We start from the raw sequence: 22,906 nt of genomic DNA on the forward strand, positions 1-22,906 counted from the left end.
AGTAGTCTCTAACTCTGTTATACAGGATACTTGATGTTTCAATTATTAATTCAGAGTTGTTATAATTAAGTGATAATACTCATTTACAATGCAGGAGATTTTTAAATATATATGCTTGCTTACTCATTCCTGTATCATTTGTGAATTCCATCTATACCATCATATATGCTATATGTATCATCAGAAATTCAAAATCAATACAGAAAAATTGTATAAAATTTAACCTAATTTTCTGTGCTTGTACAACATGCTAGACTAAAATATACTAGGTTAATTTGTCATGGAGAAAATCTATCTATGTGGTTGCTAGGAGTCAAAAACATAATCATATAATCAATCAGCTGTGTTCACACATTACACTAACCACTGGCTAACTGAACCAACCATTACTGAATTAGTCCAGTTTGTTGGGTTCAGACAATCCAAACCATAATTAACTACATAGGCTAAGCTTGCACAATTCACTGGGCAATTAAAATTTAGTCTAATCTGCTGTGTGAATCCAACAATACATTGCTGTTGCATGCACACAGCCAGCATCAACTCATTTAAATCTTGGTGTAAATCATCCTATCTTCATGATCACCTTCATGTAAAGCAGTTAAACAAATGATGAAGACTTTCAAAAGCTTTATGAATTATTTAAGAGATATTCAATAGTTCCCACAATATTTTAAAAAAATGTTCTGAAAAGGACATAGACAGATTTATTGCAATTTATCACATTTAAGAGATCATTGCTAACTACGGTAAATCATACAATGTAATAATAATGCCAGCTTTGCAGGATGAAATTTCCACAGTAATACATCAAAATCCAATCTGAAATTAATATCAATTAGCTTTACAAAGGTACACAGATGAAATGGGAAATGAGATTGAGGATCAGTTTATGACATTACTGAAAATAAAACAATTCTCACTACAGTTGAGCAAATCCACCATTATGGACAACAAAGCTTCATTAATGGCCTATGTATGATATTTTGTTGACAACTTCATAACAAAAGAAAATGTCCTTTGCAAAAAAATGACATAGTTAATGCAAAAAGAAATGAATTTTCACTACATTAAATGGATACTCTAAAAAGGCCAATATTCCACTGATTAACATTGTTGTTCATGCACCTGATGGAGCTCCATTTATGCTAGAAAATATCATAACAATATTTTTGAAGAAGGAAGTTCCAGAAGTTCTACGTACTCATTATGTAATTTACAGACTTCATGCTGCCAAATGTTTAAGTCCATGTTTACCTGATTCACTAAATACTGTGGTGAATGCAACAAGATTAAAATCAATTCCAAGAATGAACGATAATTTTCACAACTTTGTCATGAAAGTGATGAGCAGTGTGTTTATGTGTTGCTATACTGGATATTCTGTGGCTTTCTAAAGGGAATTGTTTGACATGTTTTGCTGAATTATTCAAAAGAATATTAGAGATCTATCTTAACAAACACAAGATTGATTTCTGTACTAAGAATGAAAAAGGGAATTTTACATCCCTAGCATATTTAAGTTTAATGAAATTAATCTGAACCTTCAGGATAAGCAAATAACAATTATTAATTACAGTAGCAATATAGTTAGATCTAATCACATAAAATATATTGCAGAAAGATTTCTATCAATTCACTGAACTGTTCTCAAAGATGAGCTTAAAAGGGCTGACAGAAAAACTTGGAGAACATATACATGTTCTGAGAGCTGAAAAGATCATGATTCACTGACCTAATAAATTTGAAGGCTGATGCATAGATAATGAATCCATTCCAGTAGATGTCTGTGATATAGATGTTACATATCAAGAAGAAATTTTGGAATTATTCCCCACAACAAATGCAAACCTGATTTTAATCAAAGTGAATATTGACAATTCTGGCAGAATAAGATTAATCTAGCTATAAATGGAAAATAAAATGTCATTAATATTAACTTTTCCAACTTCATATCTTGCTGAATTGTGTTTTAGTGCAGTTAGTCATGTTCTCATGAAAGAAAAAAAACCCACTTGGATATAGTAGAAGAGTTCTTTGTTTGACTCTATCAACTTTAAAGCCTGATACCAAATTGTGGTTGAAGGACATCAACCACAAATATGACATTATAATGAAAAATAAAACAATTTTAATATAATTTCATATTTAATGAGTATGTTTGTATGCATCATGAATACATTTTGTTTAAGATCCTACTTAGAATTTTGAGTTTAAAATTTAAATAAATTAAAAAGTATAACAACTTGTTAACAGTACCAAAATACAATTACTTTAACAACAGTGCCAGTTTATTAAAAATATTATTGAAAAATAGCAATTTATACAGGTGGGCAGTGAACTTATTGCAAATGTAAAGGTATTGAAGAGCTTGGTGCAGATCCAAAAAAGGTTGAGGACCACTGGACTACAAGCTGGTTTCAAGCAAATCTGAGGTCTGTGAGAAACTCCATCTGTAAGATTTTATCTCCTTTTCTTTAAAATTCTTTTGTGAAGGGTTATGTACATGTGTGTGAAGAGACAAAGAAAAAGAAATACATGAAGGGGAGGGTATACTTATTGGGTCAGGTTGTGGGATTCCACAGCCATCAATGCAAGCTTCCACTCAAAAACTTGCTCACCTATGGTGAATATATTACTATTTCATTACACCAAAATTTACAAGGAGATAAAAGAGATCTAAGAAAATTGACAAAATAAAAAAACTTTCCAGGAGGAAGGCTATTAATCACTAAAGGTATGCATGTTGCTGTATTTATAAAAGGAATATACAAGTACATGTTCCTTTGTAATTAAACAGTATACTAATTTAAAAAATGGTAAAATGTAGCATTAAGTTTCCCATGAATTAGGAGAAAAAAAATTAAAAAATCATGTTAAAACATATTGACTCTTGACAGCTAGTACTTATCGGCATTTTATTGTTTATTTATTCTAAATACATACTGTTATGCAACCATACTGTACAATCTACACTTAAACAGGACAGTATAACAATCAACTCACATTAAAATTTTAATTGGAATAGTAGTGACAAAAAATCTAATTATAATTAAAACAAACTCTTATAATAGAAATTTATTCAGAGTTTCGTAAAACACACTCACAGGTTTAGCACCTCTCACAGCTGTACACTACAATGAGGTTTTTTTAAAATGTTATTGGGAAATGAGACCCTGCAAGGATTTTGAATTAACACAACTTAGAAAAATATCAAAAGTCAGACAATAAAATATAGCTCTGTATATTTTAGTAGAACAAGTTGTGGGAACCTAGAATATTAAGTATTAAATTTATGCAAACCCAAGTTATAAAATTAAGCAGGTAATGTGATAAGTGCATCTATCTACTTTCAAAAAATATTTCCAATTTAAGCACACTTAATTAATATTATGCAAAGCATATGAAAGGTGTACAAAATGTATTGACAGAAGCAGTAGAGTAGAGTAGAGTAGAGTAGAGTAGAGTAGAGTAGAGTAGAATAGAATAGAATAGAATAGAATAGAATAGAACAGAAATAGAATACTTTATTGGCCAAGTATGATTAGACATACAAGGAATTTGACTTCGGTGGAAGAGCTCTCAATATATTTACATAACATCAAAAAATAAACAATAGTGAAGTAATAATGTTATTTACTAAAACTATACAATCAAAAAAGAAAGAAAATTGAAGGAAAATAATAAAAGTTCATTCCTGGAATATGTAATTTGCAGTGAGCTGCAAGATATATAAAAAAAGAAAAAACACCAAACCCCCCAGAGAGCGTTTCCCGAGGCTGCCATCCGTAGCGCCATCTTGGATAACAAAGTACTCCTTCCCCAAGTGTAAAGCAGCCATGATCTTAGCAAACCATCATGTGGCTGCTTCAAAGGCTGTCCCTGGTCCTGTATACATGCATGTAGACCACACTTCCCTAAGATAATCAACATACACAAAAGGGCGTGGCTGCTTTAATGCTTCAAAGCAGGATGCTATGCTTCCACAAACACACTTTGTGAAGTGTCCTATTCAAATGTTTTGCAGAGTCTTAGTGCTATGTGACTGCTCTTTAAACAGATACTGACATTCAATTCAATTCAAGGGAACATTAAATAATACAAAATAAAGCCTTAACAAGCTATTTGGAAGAAGGCGTGTCCATTAAACCTCAGTATCTGTTAAATTCAAACTTACATGGTTGTCATAATTTGGTAATTGTGTAAGTCCAGAGGAGTGAGATTTTTTTTATACAGTATATATAAAGTTACTGCAAAGTCTGAATTAACAGTAAACCAAAATGAGAATGGTAAATAGATTGTTAAAAAATATTTCTGGAAGTTTAGAAATAAATCCTACTATCAGTGTTATACATACATTTGAAGCAGTTATTTAACTAATTGGCATGTAAGGGGCATCTGTTTCAAAAATTAAGTATTTATATAAGAATAAAAGCAATGTTGTTGGGACGCGGTGGCGCTGCGGGTTAAACCGCTGAGCTGTCGATCGGAAGGTCGGCGGTTCGAAACCGCGCGGCGGGGTGAGCTCCCGTTGCTCGTCCCAGCTTCTGCACACCAAGCAGTTCGAAAACATGCAAATGTGAGTAGATTAATTGGTACCGCTTCGGCGGGAAGGTAACGGCGTTCCGTGAGTCATGCTGGCCACATGACCCGGAAGTGTCCTATGGACAACGCCGGCTCCAAGGCTTTGAAACGGAGATGAGCACCGCCCCCTAGAGTCGGACACGACTGGACTTTACATCAAGGGAAACCTTTACCTTTACCTTTAAAAGCAATGTTGGCAATATGAATGAGTCTCTTTACATAAGTGATTTTTATACTATAATATTAGAAATATTAGATACTGCTTTTAGAAGAAATACACAATAATTGAAATCATTATATGAAATAAATGTATATGTATATGTATTATATGAGTAGTTAAGGCAATGGGCTAGAAATCAGGAGACTGAGAGTTCTAGTCCCGTCTTAGGCAAGAAAGCTGACTGGGTGACCTAGGCCCAGTCACTCTCTCAGCCCAACCCACTTCACAGGGGGGTTGTTGTGGGGAAAATAGGAGGAGGAAGGAGGATTTGCTACGTTCGCCACCTTGAGTTATTTATAAAAATAATAAAGGCGGGACAGAAAACAAATAAAATAAAAAATATGAAAACAAATGTTATATCTGTCTTGCTCCATCAGTGTGATCTTCTCTAAAGTTATTAAAATGACTATTAATCTGTCAACTGTAGCCCATACTACTATTTCTTATAAACTGAAAATCATCTCTGTCACACAGTGGCTGTATTCAGGAATCTCACAAACATGACCACCAGTCGAGCTACAGCCTTCCTTAATTTTTCTTCCCTGGCAGCTGATATTCAAGGTCTGCTACCAATTGTGGCTCTATTCTCCATGAATCTGCCCCATCCTCTTTCAAAGCCTCTAAGTTGGTAGCTATTCCAACAGTTAATGGCAACAAATTCCACAGCTTAATTATATATTTTGCAAAGCAGTACAGGTAGCCCTTGTTTAACAACCACTTATTCAGCGACTGTTTGAACTTGTGACAGCGCTGAACGAGTGTTACTTACGACTGGTCCTCAAAGTTCCGGCTGTTGCAACACCCCCATAGGGATGCAATCAGAACTACCAGCCAGTTTAGCCAAAGGGTGCTGATGATGAGTGCTCTAGGGCAGAAGGTCAGCCTATATGATCAAAGTTTTAAATAAGTAATAACTGGGGAACCTATTTTTAAAAAATAGTTATATGTTTCTCACCTACATAATTCAAAATTAACTATATGGAAAACTAAAAAACATAAGGTGAATAATTAATAATTCTAAACCAACTATCATAACAGTAGAGCATATTGCAAAGCTTTGAGACTAAATATAGATCTATCTATATTTTTAAAGCAGTGTAAGGAAAAAAATGAGAGGAAGTATTGTGAATATGTATGTTTTTGCAGAATCAGAAAAAATCTCATTTGCCATAGTTCAGAATAATAAAAATGGAGATGCCAGTACATGTGACTATTTATCTATCTATCTATCAAATTTATATGGCCACCCATCTCACAAAAAGTGACTCTGGGCAGCGTACAGCAGTTAATTAAAATAATAAATATATAAAACCAGTCATTATTAAAATGTAAAAACCACAAGGCACAAGAGAGAGGGAAAGTTAACTGCAGTGATGGAGCCATTTCAGGATTTCACCAGTCCCATGAGACCCTCATGTCTGATGACATGGCCAGGTCTTGAAGGACCAGCACCAGCTGAAGCTTCTGGATACTCTTCAAGGGCAGCCCCATGTAGAGCACATTACAGTAGTCCAATCGGGAGGTGACTAGGGCATGGATTACTGTGAGCAGAGCCCCATGATCTAGGAACAGGAGCAACTGGCGCACAACACGAAGCTGTGCAAAGGCTCTCCTAGTCATGGCTGCCACTGCACTTTGAGGAGTCGTGAGTCCAGGAGGACCACCAGACCCATCCAGTACCAAAGATGTTATAGTTCTAGAACTGGCAGGCCCCAAAACTCAAATCCACTCAGTCTTGCCAGGGTTCAGCTAAAGCCTGTTGTTTCCCATCCAGACCCTCACAGCATCCAGGCACCAGGATACGATGTTCATGGTATCACTTAATTTGCTGGTGGTAGAGATATATAATTGGGTATCATCAGCATACTGATGATACCTCACCCCATGGGAACAGATGAGTTCACCCAGCTGCCTCATGCAGATGTTGAATAGAAGAAAAGAGAGCACTGAACCCTGCAGCACCCTACATAGTAGGGGCCGAGGGCAGGATCTCTCTTCCCCAATCACCACCAACTGGAACCGACCCTGGAAAAAGGAGGCAAACCAGCACAACACCATGCTGCCTACCCCCAATCCTCTGAGCCGATCCAGAAGGATACCATGGTCGATGGTATTGAAAGCCACAGAGAGGTCATGTAGGGCAAGGATGGATGCACAACCCCCATTCCGCCCTCAACAGAGGTCATCCAAAAGCACAACCAATGCCATTTCTGTCCCACACCCAGCCTGAATCCTGACTGAAAGGGATCCAAACGATCTCCTTCTTCTAAAGTCCTCTGAAGCTGCTGAGCAACCACCTTCCCCCAAAAGGCAGGGTTAGATACTGGATGAAAATTGTGGGGTCCAGCGATGACTCGAGGAGATGAACCAAGGCCTACTTAAGAGGTAAAGGAACAACTCCCTCAAAGAAGAATTGACTGGGTTCTTTTTATGTCACTTACTAGGTTAGGGACAGATGGTCATGGAGAAAATCTATCTATGTGGTTGCTAAGAGCAGATACCAACTTGATGGCAGATAATAAATGCACATATAAACAACATTCTCCGTATTAGTAAGATGGTTGTCATTATATAAGGTGGGGTTCATGTGGTTGTAAGTTGTTTTTGTGACTAAAACAAATTGAGAAACTAAAGGGAAGTATTCAGTGTTCTACTAATCCATACAAAATTGCCCCCTCCACGTGTGAGAGAACATTCTTGGTGAAATACAGCATATTAATGTTTATATTTTCTTTATTACTGATCCACATTATTATAAATCAAGAAATGTATAATTCCTTCCTAGTAGCCCCAGATTTGTTGATGTACAGCTAACTCTTTTTATATCGAACAAGCAATCATGTTTGTTGGAATCTTCAGGGCATCAGATTGAAGAAGGCTCGTAAAATATGGTTCTAATAAAATGTAAAAGTCTTTCTTCAAATGTTTTCTCATAAAAATTAATTTCTAGATCTGAAGATCCATATGATCTACATGTTTGGAAAGTATATAATTTGCTAACTATATATACCTGTACTTGATTATTTCATTGATTTATTGTATTTTTAACTGACCAATAACTAAAATTCTCTAGTAGATAATAGAGCTGTAGAATCTGCAGAACAGAATAAACCAGAGTTTTCTCTCTTTTGACTTTGGCTTTTTCAGACTTCCAATGTACTTGCAAAATAAGTACATTACATTCTGAAGAGAAAACCTCTCTCAGCTCCAACTTAAGTAGGAAGGAAAAAACTTGGAACACAGTTGGATCTTTTCTATCCTCTAGAATTTTCTTTCTCAAATCTTAGTCAAACTTAGCTCCAAACAGAATGTTAACTGAATTAAAGATATACTGCAGGACTGTTAATTCGCACCAGTTCACCATCCTATTCTTTGTGAATTCTCCAGCCCCAAAGCCTGTAAGAAATAGGATGAATGGGGACTGAAAGACACTGAGACTAAGAAAAATGAAGTAAAAACAACAACATTTGAGGGGACTTCAGCACAGGAATGGGTGAGACAGTTGTTCCAAGTTTATGGACACTATCTTACTTGCTACTACTTTTTCCTAAAAGATTTGAAGCAGTCTTCAACAATCATTAATGTAACTGTGATTACTATCAGATTACTACAAAACCAGTAATAGTTGATACAGGAATTTGTGGACATAAAATATAAGCATTAAAAAAACAACTTTATACAATAAAACAGTGTTTCTTAAAGAGTGGTCCTAGGACCCCTTGAAATCTGAATTATTTGCCAGCCTAGGTTGAAAAATAATACAATATTAAAATCCCATCAAACTTGTCAGAAGCAATAGTGGCAGTGAATGTGTCAATTGTAATTTTTAATACAGTAAATATTGATAAATACAAGCAAAAGCTCTTTTGGGGTCCTCCCATTTTTACAAGTGGGAAGGGGTTCTGAGAGAAAAAAGTTTAAGAAACACAATTACATAGAAATCATACAGTATTCAGAAAATGGAAGACCCACTTTGTCTGTACACCATGCCTGTAAAAGTAATTATGCTTGGTTTTACATCTGCTTTCTAATAACATTATGATCATCTTGCAAACTAAAACTTTGAAAGCAAAAACTCCTACATGGCATATTTCTACATCCAGTGTCATGTCTTACCCTTATTGACTGGATGCAGTCAAAGAACATTTCTACTGAAACAGTAGAATGAAGTCAGGAAGTACTTTTTGAACTGCAACTACAGTAAGTTTACATACACACAAACAAAAAGATAGCCATGCTGATTCATGAGAAAAAAATGAGTTAGGTAATACCTTTACTAAGACCAATCAAAATGCTACAGAAAGCATCCATGCTTTCTCAAAAACCTGAAACCCTGCAAAATGTTTTGTAACATTTTGTTTCAGCCTAATAAAGGAATTGCCCAATTATGCATTATCCTTGTAAATGTTTTCCATTCCAGAGATCTAGAATCATTGGCAGGTTCTACAAACCCATTAATATAATATTCCTGTTTTTGACAATTGCAATATACTATTATCATACGATAAGTGGGAGTTAACCAAATGGGTTTGTCTCATTCTTCCTAAAATGTTCTATTACTTACTAGAACTCCCATTTTAAAGCACAAGAAATTTCATCTACTTTATAATTTCTACTTTGTAGTTTCAGCATGCACAATCAACATTTATTTCTTGCTCATATTCTCATGTTCAAGCAGTTTTTCATATGGTTAGTAATGCAGGGAATCCTGCCCCTCCCTTATTCATTGGAAGATATATTATGGAACTTGTAATTAGGTATATTTCTCCCTAAAAACCGTGGGATTTATTATTTTATTTTTTTGCATATTAGGGAGCAATTCAGGAAAAATAATTTTCTAAGCCAAGCATATAATTAATTCATTAATCTTTATAGATAAAATGTATATGAACATAAAGAAGCACAGCCAACATAGAGAGCAGATTTCTGATAAACAGAATAAATAAAAAAATCCTACCAATGCTATAAAAGATAAAGAACCAAAGCAAGGTCACATTCTTTTATGTTGAGATGAACAGCAAAACATGTTGCAAACATGTTTCCAGGAGGCAACAGATTATATATTTAAATAAATAAATACAAAAACATACAGAAGGAACTTTACAGCCTGATCTAATACTTCCTGTTTCTGTTGGATAGAAATTCAACCATATTCACTCATGAGTAAGGGCATATGGGTTGGGATTTACTCATACAAAAGTACACATAGGATTGCATCCTGAATGTGTCTCATTCTAGCCTTTCGCCATACATCCTATGTTTTCTTTGATGCATATTCAGATTACTCCTTGATTGTGCCAGATGAAAGGCCAGAGAGCTTATACACCTCAGGTTTTCCCATTTGAATTCTCGACAAAAGCAGCTTAAATAAAGGACACAGTATTCCGATGATGATGGGAAAAATCAACCTTTCCTTAAGCACAAATCTAACGTAGCAATCTAAGAAGTAACGACTGATGATTTGGGGGTGGGGATTGGCAGCAGTGGCTTAAATCATCCTGACAGGCTGACCAATCTTTTCTTGGTGAGGGCTGAGAGAGAAACTAACCATATGCTAAAAAAAAGGGGGGGGGATTATAATCCGTTCCGTCCTTCAGCAAACCCCAACATCTAACCTTCAGCTACAGGAAAACCCGCAGCAGCCTGGCTCTGTCACATCAAGCTGCTTATAGCACAGAATTTGGGGTGGGGGGTGGATCCTTCCTGCATCTGTTGGGAAGGGGAAAGAATAAAACGTGCGATGCGATGCCCCCCACAACTGCCCCTAATCGAATCAAGATCTGTGAGGGAGGAGGCTGAAGACCCCAGATACCGGATCGTTGCTAATGCTGTTTCGGCAGCTACCACTGGCTGGCCTTTCGTCGCAACACCCAGGACAGGGAAAAGATTATCCCACCACGATTCCTTCCCCCGCCACCCATAAACTATACCCCTGTCTTCTCTCCCCTCAATCCTACTCACCGGCATCATTTCCGGCGCTGTCACTAGTGCTAATCAAGCTGCCGGTCAGAGGAACGAAGGAAAGGGGCGCAGGGCGACCCCGGACCAGGCCTGGCTGCGTTGCCGCTCCTTCTGGCTCTCGGGACCAGAGAAGAGGGTGGCTTCGGGGACGGTTGCCAGGCTCCGTTGTCCTGTTTCCAACCTCGCGGAATGGTGTCCTCGTTTTCTGTTTTTTTCTTCCTGTCCTCACCGCACGGGCGGTGATGACGGCGGCAGCAGCAGTATCGAGAACGGGCAATGCAAGCCGCCGCCTCGTCCTCCTCTTTTCTCCTCAGAGTTTTTCCCCCAGCTCCGCTCTACTCCGCCTCGCCAGGGGTTAACGACGGCGCTGTTCCATTGGCCGAGACAGGAGAGAAAAGGGGGAGGGGTTTCCCACTGCCCTTGGAATGAGCAGGAAAAGGGGAGGGGGAAGAGGGAGGAATGCGAGGCGCGCTCAGTGCGTGCCCGCCTACCTGCTCTTTGGACCGCACGTGACACAGCCCAGGTTATTATTGTTAGTGCCTTTTCGGATGCAGGAAGGAGCCACCCTTCTAATGCGCTTGCAAGATTTTCGCTATTGGAGGATGGATTCCAGTGGATTTTACACGAGCTTTGCGTGCATAGGAGAATCGACCCACACCCCTTTTTCTCGTGGGCGTTCAGTGGTGCGTCACTGCAGGATCGCGGAATTTAGCCTCCTTTCCTGAGCGTATAGATTCTGAACCAATCTTAACGCATCTTTGTACTAAAAGTCAGTTCCGCTGTTGTTCCCAAGTCGGCGTACGATGTGTTTCTAATTAAACAAGGATATGATTATGTCAGCTTTCCCCAACCTTATGCCCTTCAGAAGGGCTGCGCTAGTAATGCTATTATTCCATCATCTCCAGCCAGATTGTGGATGTTTAATTTGAAGTCAGTACATTCGGAAGGCACCAAGTTGGGAGAGGTTGGCTTACGCTTTTAATGGCCCCAGTTCCATAAATAAATCATTTGGATTTTCTGCTGTGTTCTCCTTCTGGCTGTTTTTCCTGTTTTTCCAATTCCGCCTTGGATTAAATACTTCTGGCATCCTGCTGACTTCCTTCCCCTTCTAGTAGGATTTGCTGCTCTAAGCAAAGGTTTCCTGCAAGTGCTTTCCTCGTGTCTTTTTGCATTTGCTAGCAGGACCGGCTATATTGCTGCTCAGGCTGAAAAATCATTTTTGTACATCTCTGCTTGGACCTCATAGGTAATACGGACAGGAAAGACAGGATTAAGTCCCCTTTTATAGTTTTATACACGTTAATAGAGATGAAGGAAAACCGTGTCATTGACAAAAAAGTCCCTTAATCATGATCTTCAGTGTCTCATCTCCTTATTTCATACAAATCTACATTCATTTGTTTTAAATACTAAAATTGACTTTAATACGAAAGTCTGTTTTTCTGAGGGTTTCTTCCTCTAGTAAGTTAAATACGTCTCCTATTTATAAATGCACACAGGGACCCTTATGTCCCCTGGAATTCTGCCTCCTTAATTTGCTTTCTGCATTGGGGTTAATCTGGACATACAATTGCAAATACTGTAAATCTCTTAATTCATATAAGTTGAGATCTCCTGCCAATCAATTGATTTATGATTCTAAACATTACAGCTTCTTCAAATGTGTTTAGCTGAAAGTAAAACTAAAAAGTTTTTTTCACATTGTGTTCACATAAAATTTGCATCACACAACAGATTAAATCTCAATAATATTAATTGGACTTCTTCCTAATAAACATGGTAGGAATCAGATATAAATGCATTTCTTTTAATTATATCCCCCTTCCCCCAAACCCTGGCATATCAAAGGCTTCCCAGTGTTTCTATTGTGGTTTCCTCCTTCCGTTGTATTGTATAATTTGCTTGGTTTTTTTAGATCTGATCTGGGCAATGGTTGGAGTAAAAGCTAAAATCTTGAAGAAAAGTAGATTATGTGGTGAGCAAGAAACCACATGTGAATTACTAAGACATAGGACTCAGCCTTCTTTCACATCAGGCAACATAAAGCTCAGAAGGGTCTGCATAATGGCAAATATTCTTCAGGAAGGTATTTTAGTATCAAATAGATAAGAAACAGAACAAATGTTTTGAAATAGAGGTATCTTGAAATTCAGGGATCAAATGTGGCCTCCAAAATGCCTCATCTCTCTTTAGCAGAGGCCCAAATTTATAGCATCTCCAAACACTGACCTGATTCATATATTCACGTATCACACTAAATCACACTAAATGTGATTGGCTAGTTTGGGATTCAACATATTGTATGCATATAGACAACACATCTGGAGTATTATTTTTAACTTTTAACGAAGGCTCACACTTTAAGGATTTACATGCTTTGAGGATTACATTGCTTTAAGAATAAGAAGCTTGCTAGTCTTTTAAGATACCACAGTACATTTTTTTCTAACACTAGTGACATTGTTCCAGCCTGTTAATATTTTAGATTAGACATTGGACTCTCAGCAAAAATTCCTATAGTATAAACCTCTGAGGCCTAACTGGTATAGTTAATTTTAGGTTGTGTCCATGTGACATGGTAAGCCACTACAAAGACTTAGCAAGCTTGTCCATGACATCATGTTACCTTTAATAAGTGCACCTCATTAGGCAAGGATGAAACCTTAACTGAGCCACATAATATTGGCCCATTCAACATGCCAAGACATAGATTATCTTTATTTGACCAGGACTTCTCATTTTGTCTGAACCCTGTAATGACATTAAGTTGAGAGTACTCCTTCTTTCCAGCCACCAATACAGATACAGGTGCCTAAAGTGGCTTCCCAAAATGGGGCTGCTGAGATTGAAAAACACTGCTCTAACCCAAACCACAGGTGCAAATGCAGACTCTGTGTTAGGAAAAGTATATCAAGAGAAACTAGAACTCCCATTATCTAAAATGTTCTGAGGGCCCTCTGCTAAGAGTTGTTTATAGTAACTGGCAGTAGCTCTACTTAGAGGCTATGCTTGCTTACTGTTCACCAGAGTCTACTCGATTTTTCTAATTTCGTAGGTTCACACAACTCACCGAACATAAATTAACAGACTAGGTTTAAAAAACTCCCTGCACGAAAAGGTGGTGACCTTTTTGTACTTTGGTTGTGTGATCACAGCTATAGTGCTATACACAGATTAAAAAACAAATCCAGTTTCTCTTTCTGCAGCTTTGCTTAGTAAGAGTCTTAATAGCACTTTTAAACATAGAATGACTTGAGCAAGAGTAATTCTTCCTGTCCTCTTCCTCCACGTTACACCCTATGGGCTGAAGGCACAATGCACTTTAAAGGGATTTCCACAGCTGACAGTCCCTTATTACTGACTTGTGGAATGCATGGAATGCAGATGGCAGAGACCACACCTCCCTTCCACTTCTTGGTCCATTCGGTAGCAAGCCGAGGCCCTGGGACAAGGCTTTCTGCCTGGCGTTTCCTGGAAGTGGAAGGTTGAGGTGGAGACAGATATTAAAAAAACCCACTGAGCTGTATGTGGTCTTAATTTAAGAGGGAGAAGGGGGAAAGGATGGATGTGATTTTCTATTATGATACTGCAGGCTTGGAAAAGGTATATACATGGTTTGGAAAAATATATTTAGCATATTTTAATTTTTTAGACCCTGCACTTGTGGGAAAAATAGTAGGAAGAAAAAAAAGTATTTTAAAAAGTTCTTCAGAAGCGGTAACAGCAAGTCAAGTTTACATGTAAACCAACAACATATTGTCACTTTAAAGGAACATATGGACTGGGGATGTTAAGAGTTGTAATCCAAACATCAGAAGTTTCTCATCACCATTTTTCTGCTGAAAATGATCCATAAGCCACTTACCTTTCCAAAGAGGAAAAATCACAATGTTTCAAACAATTGTGTGTCTTTGTGTATACCTAATGTAATTATTTGGGTCCCAACCATATTAGAAGTGACAATAAAACAGTAATAAAATAAAACTGTATTCCAGTACACTTAAAATGATTGTGTGATCAGGGAACTTGATAACTCATATTTAAAAGTTGTTCACTTAATCATGGTTTACTGAATTAGCCCAATTTTGTAGGCTTACCAGACATAAGGAACTGTAATCTAACAAACATGGGTTGTACACAAGAAACATTTTAAGCTAAAATATAGCTGACTACTTTAATACTTTGTGGAAAAATTGGCCACAGAGCAAGTAAAATATCCAGTAAAGAGAAAATACATATATTATTTTTGCATAAGAAGCATATTTTAAATAAGGTGAGGAAAGTGGGCAGACCATGGTTTCTGGAATTCTTACCACACCTTTACTAACAGGGCTATGGGATGCAGCTGTATTTTTGTCCATGTAAAAAAGTAACATGCTACATATTTGCAGGCGGTCCAGAGGGTGTGGTCAAAAAGTTAAGATGGCCACAACAGTGCAATTGAAGCTCCACCCATCTATGTGGAAAACAGGTGGAGCTTTGATTGCATCTTTGTGGCTGCTATCTGCCATCTTGACTTTTTTTACCACATGCTGCAGACACCCGTTTTTGCTCTCCACTCATACAGTATTGCATCTGTGTGGACTGAGATTCAAGGGGGGAACTGCATACACTCTGCTCTTGAGGAGGAGGAGGAGGAGGAGGAGGAGGAGGAGGAGGAGGAGGGGCAGTGATATAAATCTAATGAAAAAATAAATAAAATGTAGTATTTGCCAACATTCCAAACTGCTATCCAGAGTATGCTTCTCCCATTGTGATTGTTTGGGGATTTTCCTTCTCCACAGCTTCTGCCCCATTTTCAAACTCAATCTTTCTTTTGCAAGCTTCTTCCGCCAGACCAAATTTGGTCCTGCTGGGTTTAGTTCAAAGAGTAGTTGTTCTGACAGCTGAACAAAATCATTACCTGCTTTGTGTGATTTCTCTCCAATGTTCTATCAGATGGGGAAGAATAAAAACAAAAGTCCCTGGATTTTTAAGGGTGAAGTCTAAAGAATCTTTTGGCAGTGATGAGGTATAACCTTGACATCATAACAGCCTTGTCAGTTTGTTCCTGTCTCCTTTTCCCATCCTCCCATGAACATTAATTAGCTATATGAGAGTCTGAGCCATACTTCTAAAGTAGCCTGTTTCATCTCCTACTTGTTCTTAGGGAAAACCTGTTCAGCTTCTTTGCAGCAGAAATAGCATATACCTAACTCCAACTGGCTAGAGTTTATGACACCCCAGCCCCTCCCACTACAGCTTATCAATTACTTTTAACCTCATTGTGTTTTTAAATGCTTTCTTATATATGTCAACTCAGCTGTTTGCGCAACACTGTAATCCAGTGTTTCTCAACCGTAGCAACTTTAAGATGTGTGGACTTCAACTCCTAGAACTCCCCAGCCAGCCTTGCAACGCTGCTCCAATCTATGCTTGACAATGGCTTGCTCAGTTAATGGGTATGCACAACATCCAAAACTTTTAATTAACCACACAGATTGGGTTTACAGTACATGTGGTCCATCATGCGACATCAAAGGTATCCCCTCAGAGTCTTATCTGGTGTTCACCAGGCTCTTGAACTCTGTATGTATGTATTTTAAATGGGAAGCTGAAAAGTATCAGCGTAATTTTTTATTTTAGAGAATGCCTCTGGCCTTCAAATGGGCTCCATAAGCATTTTTAGAAAATGCAAATGGTGGAGTGTTATGGCTTAGTGCTTTGTTTGGAAGTGTGCCCAGCAGCCCAGAGAAAGATCAATAGTAGTAGTAAGAAGCATTTAATAGGAGAAAAAGTAGAAGAGTAGACAATTGGCATTTAATTCATAGCTGAATTAGTACATAAGGCATTTGTGTTCCTTATACTGGTAAAAGAATCTTCATTACTGAAAATGTGTTTTTAGTGTGTATATGTATTCTCTCATATTCTCTGAAGCCATAAATGGGTATACTGTATATCCTAGTTAAAATAGTTTTGGAAGTCTGTGTTCACATAACACACTGAACTATAAACTAAGCAATCACATTTGATTATAATGTGAGAACCCAGTTGATTAGTCTATAGGTTTGCATGCTAAGTAAACTTTGAATAAGAGTTAATTTAATAAACAATGTTTAAACAAATCATGGTTTAGTGTTATATGAATGCAACCATTTTCTAATATAGTTTTGGTGGGTTTGAAGAAAATCAGAAGAGACACAATTTAGCTATTAATCTTGTGGATGGGAATTAAGCAATTCCTTTTTTCCTTTCTTATTTGCAGAATTCCTACTCAACTTTGAGAAGAGTAGACTTACAAGTTCCCAAGTACATATAATCTTGAGCATATCCTTGCAGTGACTGTATAATTCAAGTGCTTCTCAAGTGCTGCCTTGAGAGGAAAAAAGTAAAATATGAAGTATTTCCTCTTTCTCAATGTATATAACTGATTGGCTACTGCAGCAACTATATTATACTGTCCTCCTTCAGCTTTCTGTATATATAGCTGATGGGGGCATACAGTAATACTTATGAAAAAGGTAATTGCAAGCATAGTGCTTGGATATCATATTGAAAAGATGCACTTAAATCAATGAAAGACCAATATTAAATTAATGGATTTACATTTAATCTGATGGAAAATTTATCAGCATGTACAGTAGATGGTCCATGTAAAAGGAAAATAATCAGTATAAAAGCACTATTTTTACATTGTTCATCCCATTTAAAATACTTTATTGCAGTAAAAAGAGACAGCATTCAACCCCCAAAAATAAATAAGGCGGGAGAGAGAGAAGAAACATGAAAATGTCTGCAAATTGAATGAAAATTATTGCTTAAAGTTATTGATAAATTCACCTTGATTTTGAAAGGACACATTTCAGGACTGGACATCAAGCCAAAAATGGGTCTATTTTCTCAAATAATTTAGAAATCTAGAAAAATGTGCTCATTCAATATAATCCCAGAAGGTGGAATTTAGTATCAGTGGACTAATCCTTCTTTAAAAAGGATGAATTGATCAGCTATCCATCACATAATCTGGGCTCATTCCAGAACCCTGTGTGTCGTGTTCAGAGCAACACACTATTTACCAATGCATTGACATAAAAGCAAGCATTGTATGCATGTTCTCCATTGAGACGCAGAAGAGAATCAGCATTTGAATCCAAATGCAAGATTCTTTTATGTGCAATAGCTGTAGATCCTGGAGAAAGAACAGAGCATGTGATTCTATTACATATTGCCATTTTTTAATTTCCACTTAACTAGTGATTCCTCCCTTTCCTTATACCTTTTCTTGGTCTATAAATCTTTTCGTTATTTATTATCCTACTGTATTGTCGTATCGTTTCTACCTTTTACTGCATCCATTTTGAGCTTTTATGAGCTTGTTTATTCGTTTAGTCGCTTCCGACGCTTCGTGACTTCATGGACCAGCCCACGCCAGAGCTTCCTGTCGGTCGTCAACACCACCAGCTCCCCCAGGGACGAGTCCGTCACCTCTAGAATATCATCCATCCACCTTGTCCTTGGTCGGCCTCCCTTCCTTTTGCCTTCCACTCTCCCTAGCATCAGCATCTTCTTCAGGGTGTCCTGTCTTCTCATTATGTGGCCAAAGTATTTCAGTTTTGCCTTTAATATCATTCCCTCAAGTGAGCAGTCTGGCTTTATTTCCTGGAGGATGGACTGGTTTGATCTTCTTGCAGTCCAAGGCACTCTCAGAATTTTCCTCCAACACCACAGTTCAAAAGCATCTATCTTCCTTCTCTCAGCCTTCCTTATGGTCCAGCTCTCACAGCCATATGTTACTACAGGGAACACCATTGCTTTAACTATGTGGACCTTTTTTTGTCAGTGTGATGTCTCTGCTCTTAACTATTTTATCGAGATTTGTCACTGCTCTTCTCCCAAGGATTTTATGAGCTTAAATGTTTGGAAAAAAAAAAAAACAAATTTTGTAATTTGAAGATGCCCATTTTCTGACTTAATTCAAGGTTCTAGCATTGCACTGCATTTTCAGTCATATGAGCCACCTAAAATGACAGCAGTCTAACCCATGTTTACTGCCTCAATGAGAGTTGTTTTAGATCATAAATCTGATTAAGTAATTTGTGTGTTCCAGCAGTTTATTACTTTAAGAATAGCAGAAACTGATATATTTTCCATTCCCAATTGTAATGGGATCCCACGATGGAGACAATTTTTAACGCAATTATAAAGGATCAGAGGATTTTAATACAGTACATCTTACAGTATTGATGTTTTAATTTAGTCTCCTGCAAAATTACTGATGTTTGAAAGCGTTCCATAGTATATTCTAAATCATGGTCTGACAACCAATGGCTTTTTAACACCTTTTTCAGTCTGTGGAGCTGCCTGGAGCTATTCCAATTTTCTTTATCATCCAATTGATCAAAGGAAAACAGATCATGGCTTCTTACTGCTAATGGCAACAAAATAGCTCAAAGGTTTTCCTCTCTCATTGACTTATAAAATGGCTGATTTCCTAGAACAAAGAGAAGGGTGCAGCTTCATTGCTTCCCCTTTCCTTGTAACAATAATGCCCCACATCACTGAGCGGGAGGGGGATGTGTTGGGGAGCAGGGAGGGAGAAAATGGATATGGACATGGCCCTTTATGCTAAAACCAGCATATCTGTTTTAAGTATCTGGCCTGAAGGGTACATAATACCGAATGTTGTTAAAACTGAGGAGACCTGGATTTGGAGAACACATAGATAAGAAACTACTAAGAAACCTCTTCTTTATGGTCATGAGCTGCATGATGAAAGAAATTAATTACAAATATATTATATGCACAATTAAATCTCAGTCTACATAGGAAATCATAAAATATGGAAATCATATTTATATCCATGTTTTTCTCTTATAAAATTCAAGATGATGTGGGGATTTAAATGATCTTCCATAAAGTCACTGATCACATTGAGACCTCCTTAGCTTTCACCAAATGGTTGTATTATGCACCCTGAGACTATCAAGTCATAGTTTATATTCACACAAAATACTGAATCACAAATTGCCAACTATACAGTAGCCCAGGATATTTTGCAAACCCTGATGTGTGGTTAGTTTAAGGTTCAGTGTGTCATTAAACCCAGAAATTAATTAAATACATTTCTACCTTACAGTAGTCAGAACGATTCTCAGCAGCCTATATACAGTAGAATATAGAAACAATTTAAAACATCCATGGCAACAACTGAAACTATGCAAGGACTTGATACGTGACAATAACCAAATATGCTGAATAAACCCTGGTTACGTTATCCATATGAACATAACCACACACTTGGCTATTGTAATATGTAACATAACCAGAAGGCCATGATGCTATAGAGCTAAAGCTAAACAATATTTAGATCAGGAACTTTTGGAAAAACTTTATATACTATGAGTTCAATGACAGAACTTACATATTTGTACATAAATATTACAAATGACATTAGTCTCTAGTGTTACCTTCTTAAAGGAAGCACAGTTAAGATAAGCAATGACCTACTTGAATAATTTCCTGCCCAGTATAACAGTATATTTTAAAGATAAATACAATCCAGATTTAATATCCAAATTACTTTTTGAGGGATTTAGAAATGCTAGAGAACAACTTCTCAAAACTGTAAGGCATCCCTGTTAGATGAATTTGTAATATGATCCAACAGATAGCATCTTATTATAATTCCTGGCACCAGGAAAATAGAGAAAACAATTCAATCAAAATTGGCGCATAGACCTTATTTCCATAAATGTGTTCGTCCCCATTTTCTATTTTTAGCTCTTTTAGGCCCTAAGTGTACAACTGATTAAAGTATCAGTTTACCTGTATATTCAAGGAGGATATGACTGGTTAGTTTAAAAAACATGTAATTTAGGAAATATCCGTTTACTTCAATTTAGCTAAACTCCTCCTGTTGAATTATACAGTAGGATTGTACTGATTGGAAGTTTGCTAAAAAGATTGTGGGCTATTCTTCTATTTAAGTAAACAGGATGGGGAACATAATCAAAATGTAAAATTCTGCCTGGCCTATTTCTACTGTTAAAACACAGTGCTTTGCATCTCTGAAATTTTATTTTGGATTTATTTTTTTTTGAGATAGAAACCCAGCAGAAGGCATTTGTCATATTTAACAATCTACTTAAGTCATAAGACTTCTGTATTTCAAATTTACCTGAATACATACAAACATATGAAGTTTTATATACTATTATAAAGTACCAGATGTTCTCTCCCTGTGGTTTCATATCAATACTGACAAAACTGAACCCTAAGGACTGCCAATTCAAGCTGCCATGGGGCAGAGTATTTACACCCAAGAGTATACAAGAGTCGATCCACAACACAGACTAGAATAACCATCAGTACTTATTCGCCACTCCTTCCACTGTCTGTTTATAACAGATTCATAACCTGAAACATACAGGAATTTATTTCTGAACAAGAAAACCTTAAGAAAAAGAGAAAATGTATCGCTGTGTGTTCCCCCTTAGGGCGTGAAATGAATTTAGTTGTCATGGACACTTACCAGTTTAGAATATTCTCTGATAAGACTAATCCACTCTATTTCAACAAAATGTACAAAAATCAAATGTTGCATTATCTTATACATTCACAGGAGAAATAGTTTAAGTGCTGAACGGGCATGTGAGTGAAATCACTAAGTGAATCTACAATATAATTCATCAATTGTGCACCTTCTTATGTTGTGATTATGCAATGCCCATTAAATACGTTTCTTTGGATTTGGTGCCACTGATGGAAGATCAAATGTATTTGCAAAGCCAACCATGCCCCACTTTATTACCATAGAATCTTACAAAATGGTAACAAAATAGGAAACTGCTTGACAACATTTTTACTGAGAACTTTGTTCTGGTATTTTGTTTTTACCTTGTTATCTGATTGCTCTAGGCAGACCAGAGGAAGGCACTGGCCTGCTAGAATCTCAGAAGAGTTGCAAAATTCTAAAGAAAAATTGTATCTTCTTGTACATGAAGCATTATTCAATGCTGATATAAAATCCATTTTTTATCACTTGTATATATATAGAAAAAAAATAGTACCTCAAAGAAGTCAGAAAATTAAGTGGCAACTCTTCTCACTAAACATGTTTACCTGTTTGTACAGAAATGGAATCCTTTCAGAGCAAAGATGCTCCGCTTCCTTTTACCTGGACTTCCCTTTTTCCTAGGATGCCATGCTGTAATCAGAGTTGGTGAGATAGTAAGCTTCACTGTGTCCCAGTCTTGGTCTGTGACTTCTCCTGTTTTAAAAGAACACTTCTTTTTCAAACAAAGCCTGGGGCTATCTGATTCTGTATGTGACTTACAGCCATGCCATCTTGTGGGGATGTGTGCTACATCTTTTTATCTGCAATCTAGCATGCAACTGATATTTCAACGCATTCAGGAACCTAACTTCTCTAGTTCCCCTCAGGTTTTATTGCCCCTCACACCTGCAGTTTTATCCCTGCCATCAATGTGCAGTTTTAGCTACATTTGGCCAGCACATGTGATATTTTATTGACAAGCAACTTCTCTGAAGGGGTAGAAAGAGGCCATCTACTGCTACTATCCAAAAGCATGAAATCAGCCATCAGATTTTTCCCTTGGGATCTGCTCTGTAGCTATGGCAGCTGGCAAACAGATGATTTTCCTCAGGTTCTTTAAATGTAAACCACTTTATCTTGGCTGGTAGATTTTATGGTCTTATGATGTTACTGTAGATCCTGCCGTTTTCAGCATGCTTTATCTACTTTATTATGTTCTGGAGTTCTGTAATATGTCCTGGAACCTGAACCCTCAAATAATATGCTAGATACAGTACTATATTTCAGATGAACATGTTGTACAATATCATTATGTTGTACTGTATGCCACTTTGGGAGCTGGACAATTAAAGAGCAAGATTTAAAAAGGAAGTGAAGAAAATTTCTAAATAAGAAAGATTGATGATGTCTAGGAGTAAAAGGTATTTAGAGTAAATATAAGTTCATTAATAAAATATTGGGGCCGCGGTGGCTCAGTGGTTAAGAAGTTGAGTCAGAAGACCATTAAGATCAGCAGCTTGGCAGTTCAAAACCCGAGAGCATGAGCCGCATGATGGAGTGAGCTCCCGTCAATCTTGTCCCAGCTCCTGCTAACCTAGCAGTTCGAA

General features: G+C 37.2%; 1 protein-coding gene across 4 annotated transcripts in view; it reads right to left on the reverse strand.

Annotated features, from left to right (window-relative positions):
- PPP1R13B (protein phosphatase 1 regulatory subunit 13B) overlaps positions 1 to 11,059 on the reverse strand; it is a 69,185-nt gene extending 58,126 nt beyond the window's left edge. For all 4 annotated transcript variants that reach the window (XM_063290385.1, XM_063290383.1, XM_063290384.1 and 1 more), the window contains exon 1: positions 10,766 to 11,059. In XM_063290385.1, coding sequence (XP_063146455.1) covers positions 10,766 to 10,774 — 9 coding nt within the window. In that variant the 5' untranslated portion in view covers positions 10,775 to 11,059. The remainder of the gene's footprint in view (positions 1 to 10,765) is intronic.
- Between the last annotated feature and the right edge of the window lie 11,847 nt (positions 11,060 to 22,906).

This window comes from Candoia aspera, chromosome 1 (genome assembly GCF_035149785.1).
Source record: "Candoia aspera isolate rCanAsp1 chromosome 1, rCanAsp1.hap2, whole genome shotgun sequence".
Taxonomy (NCBI): domain Eukaryota; kingdom Metazoa; phylum Chordata; class Lepidosauria; order Squamata; family Boidae; genus Candoia; species Candoia aspera.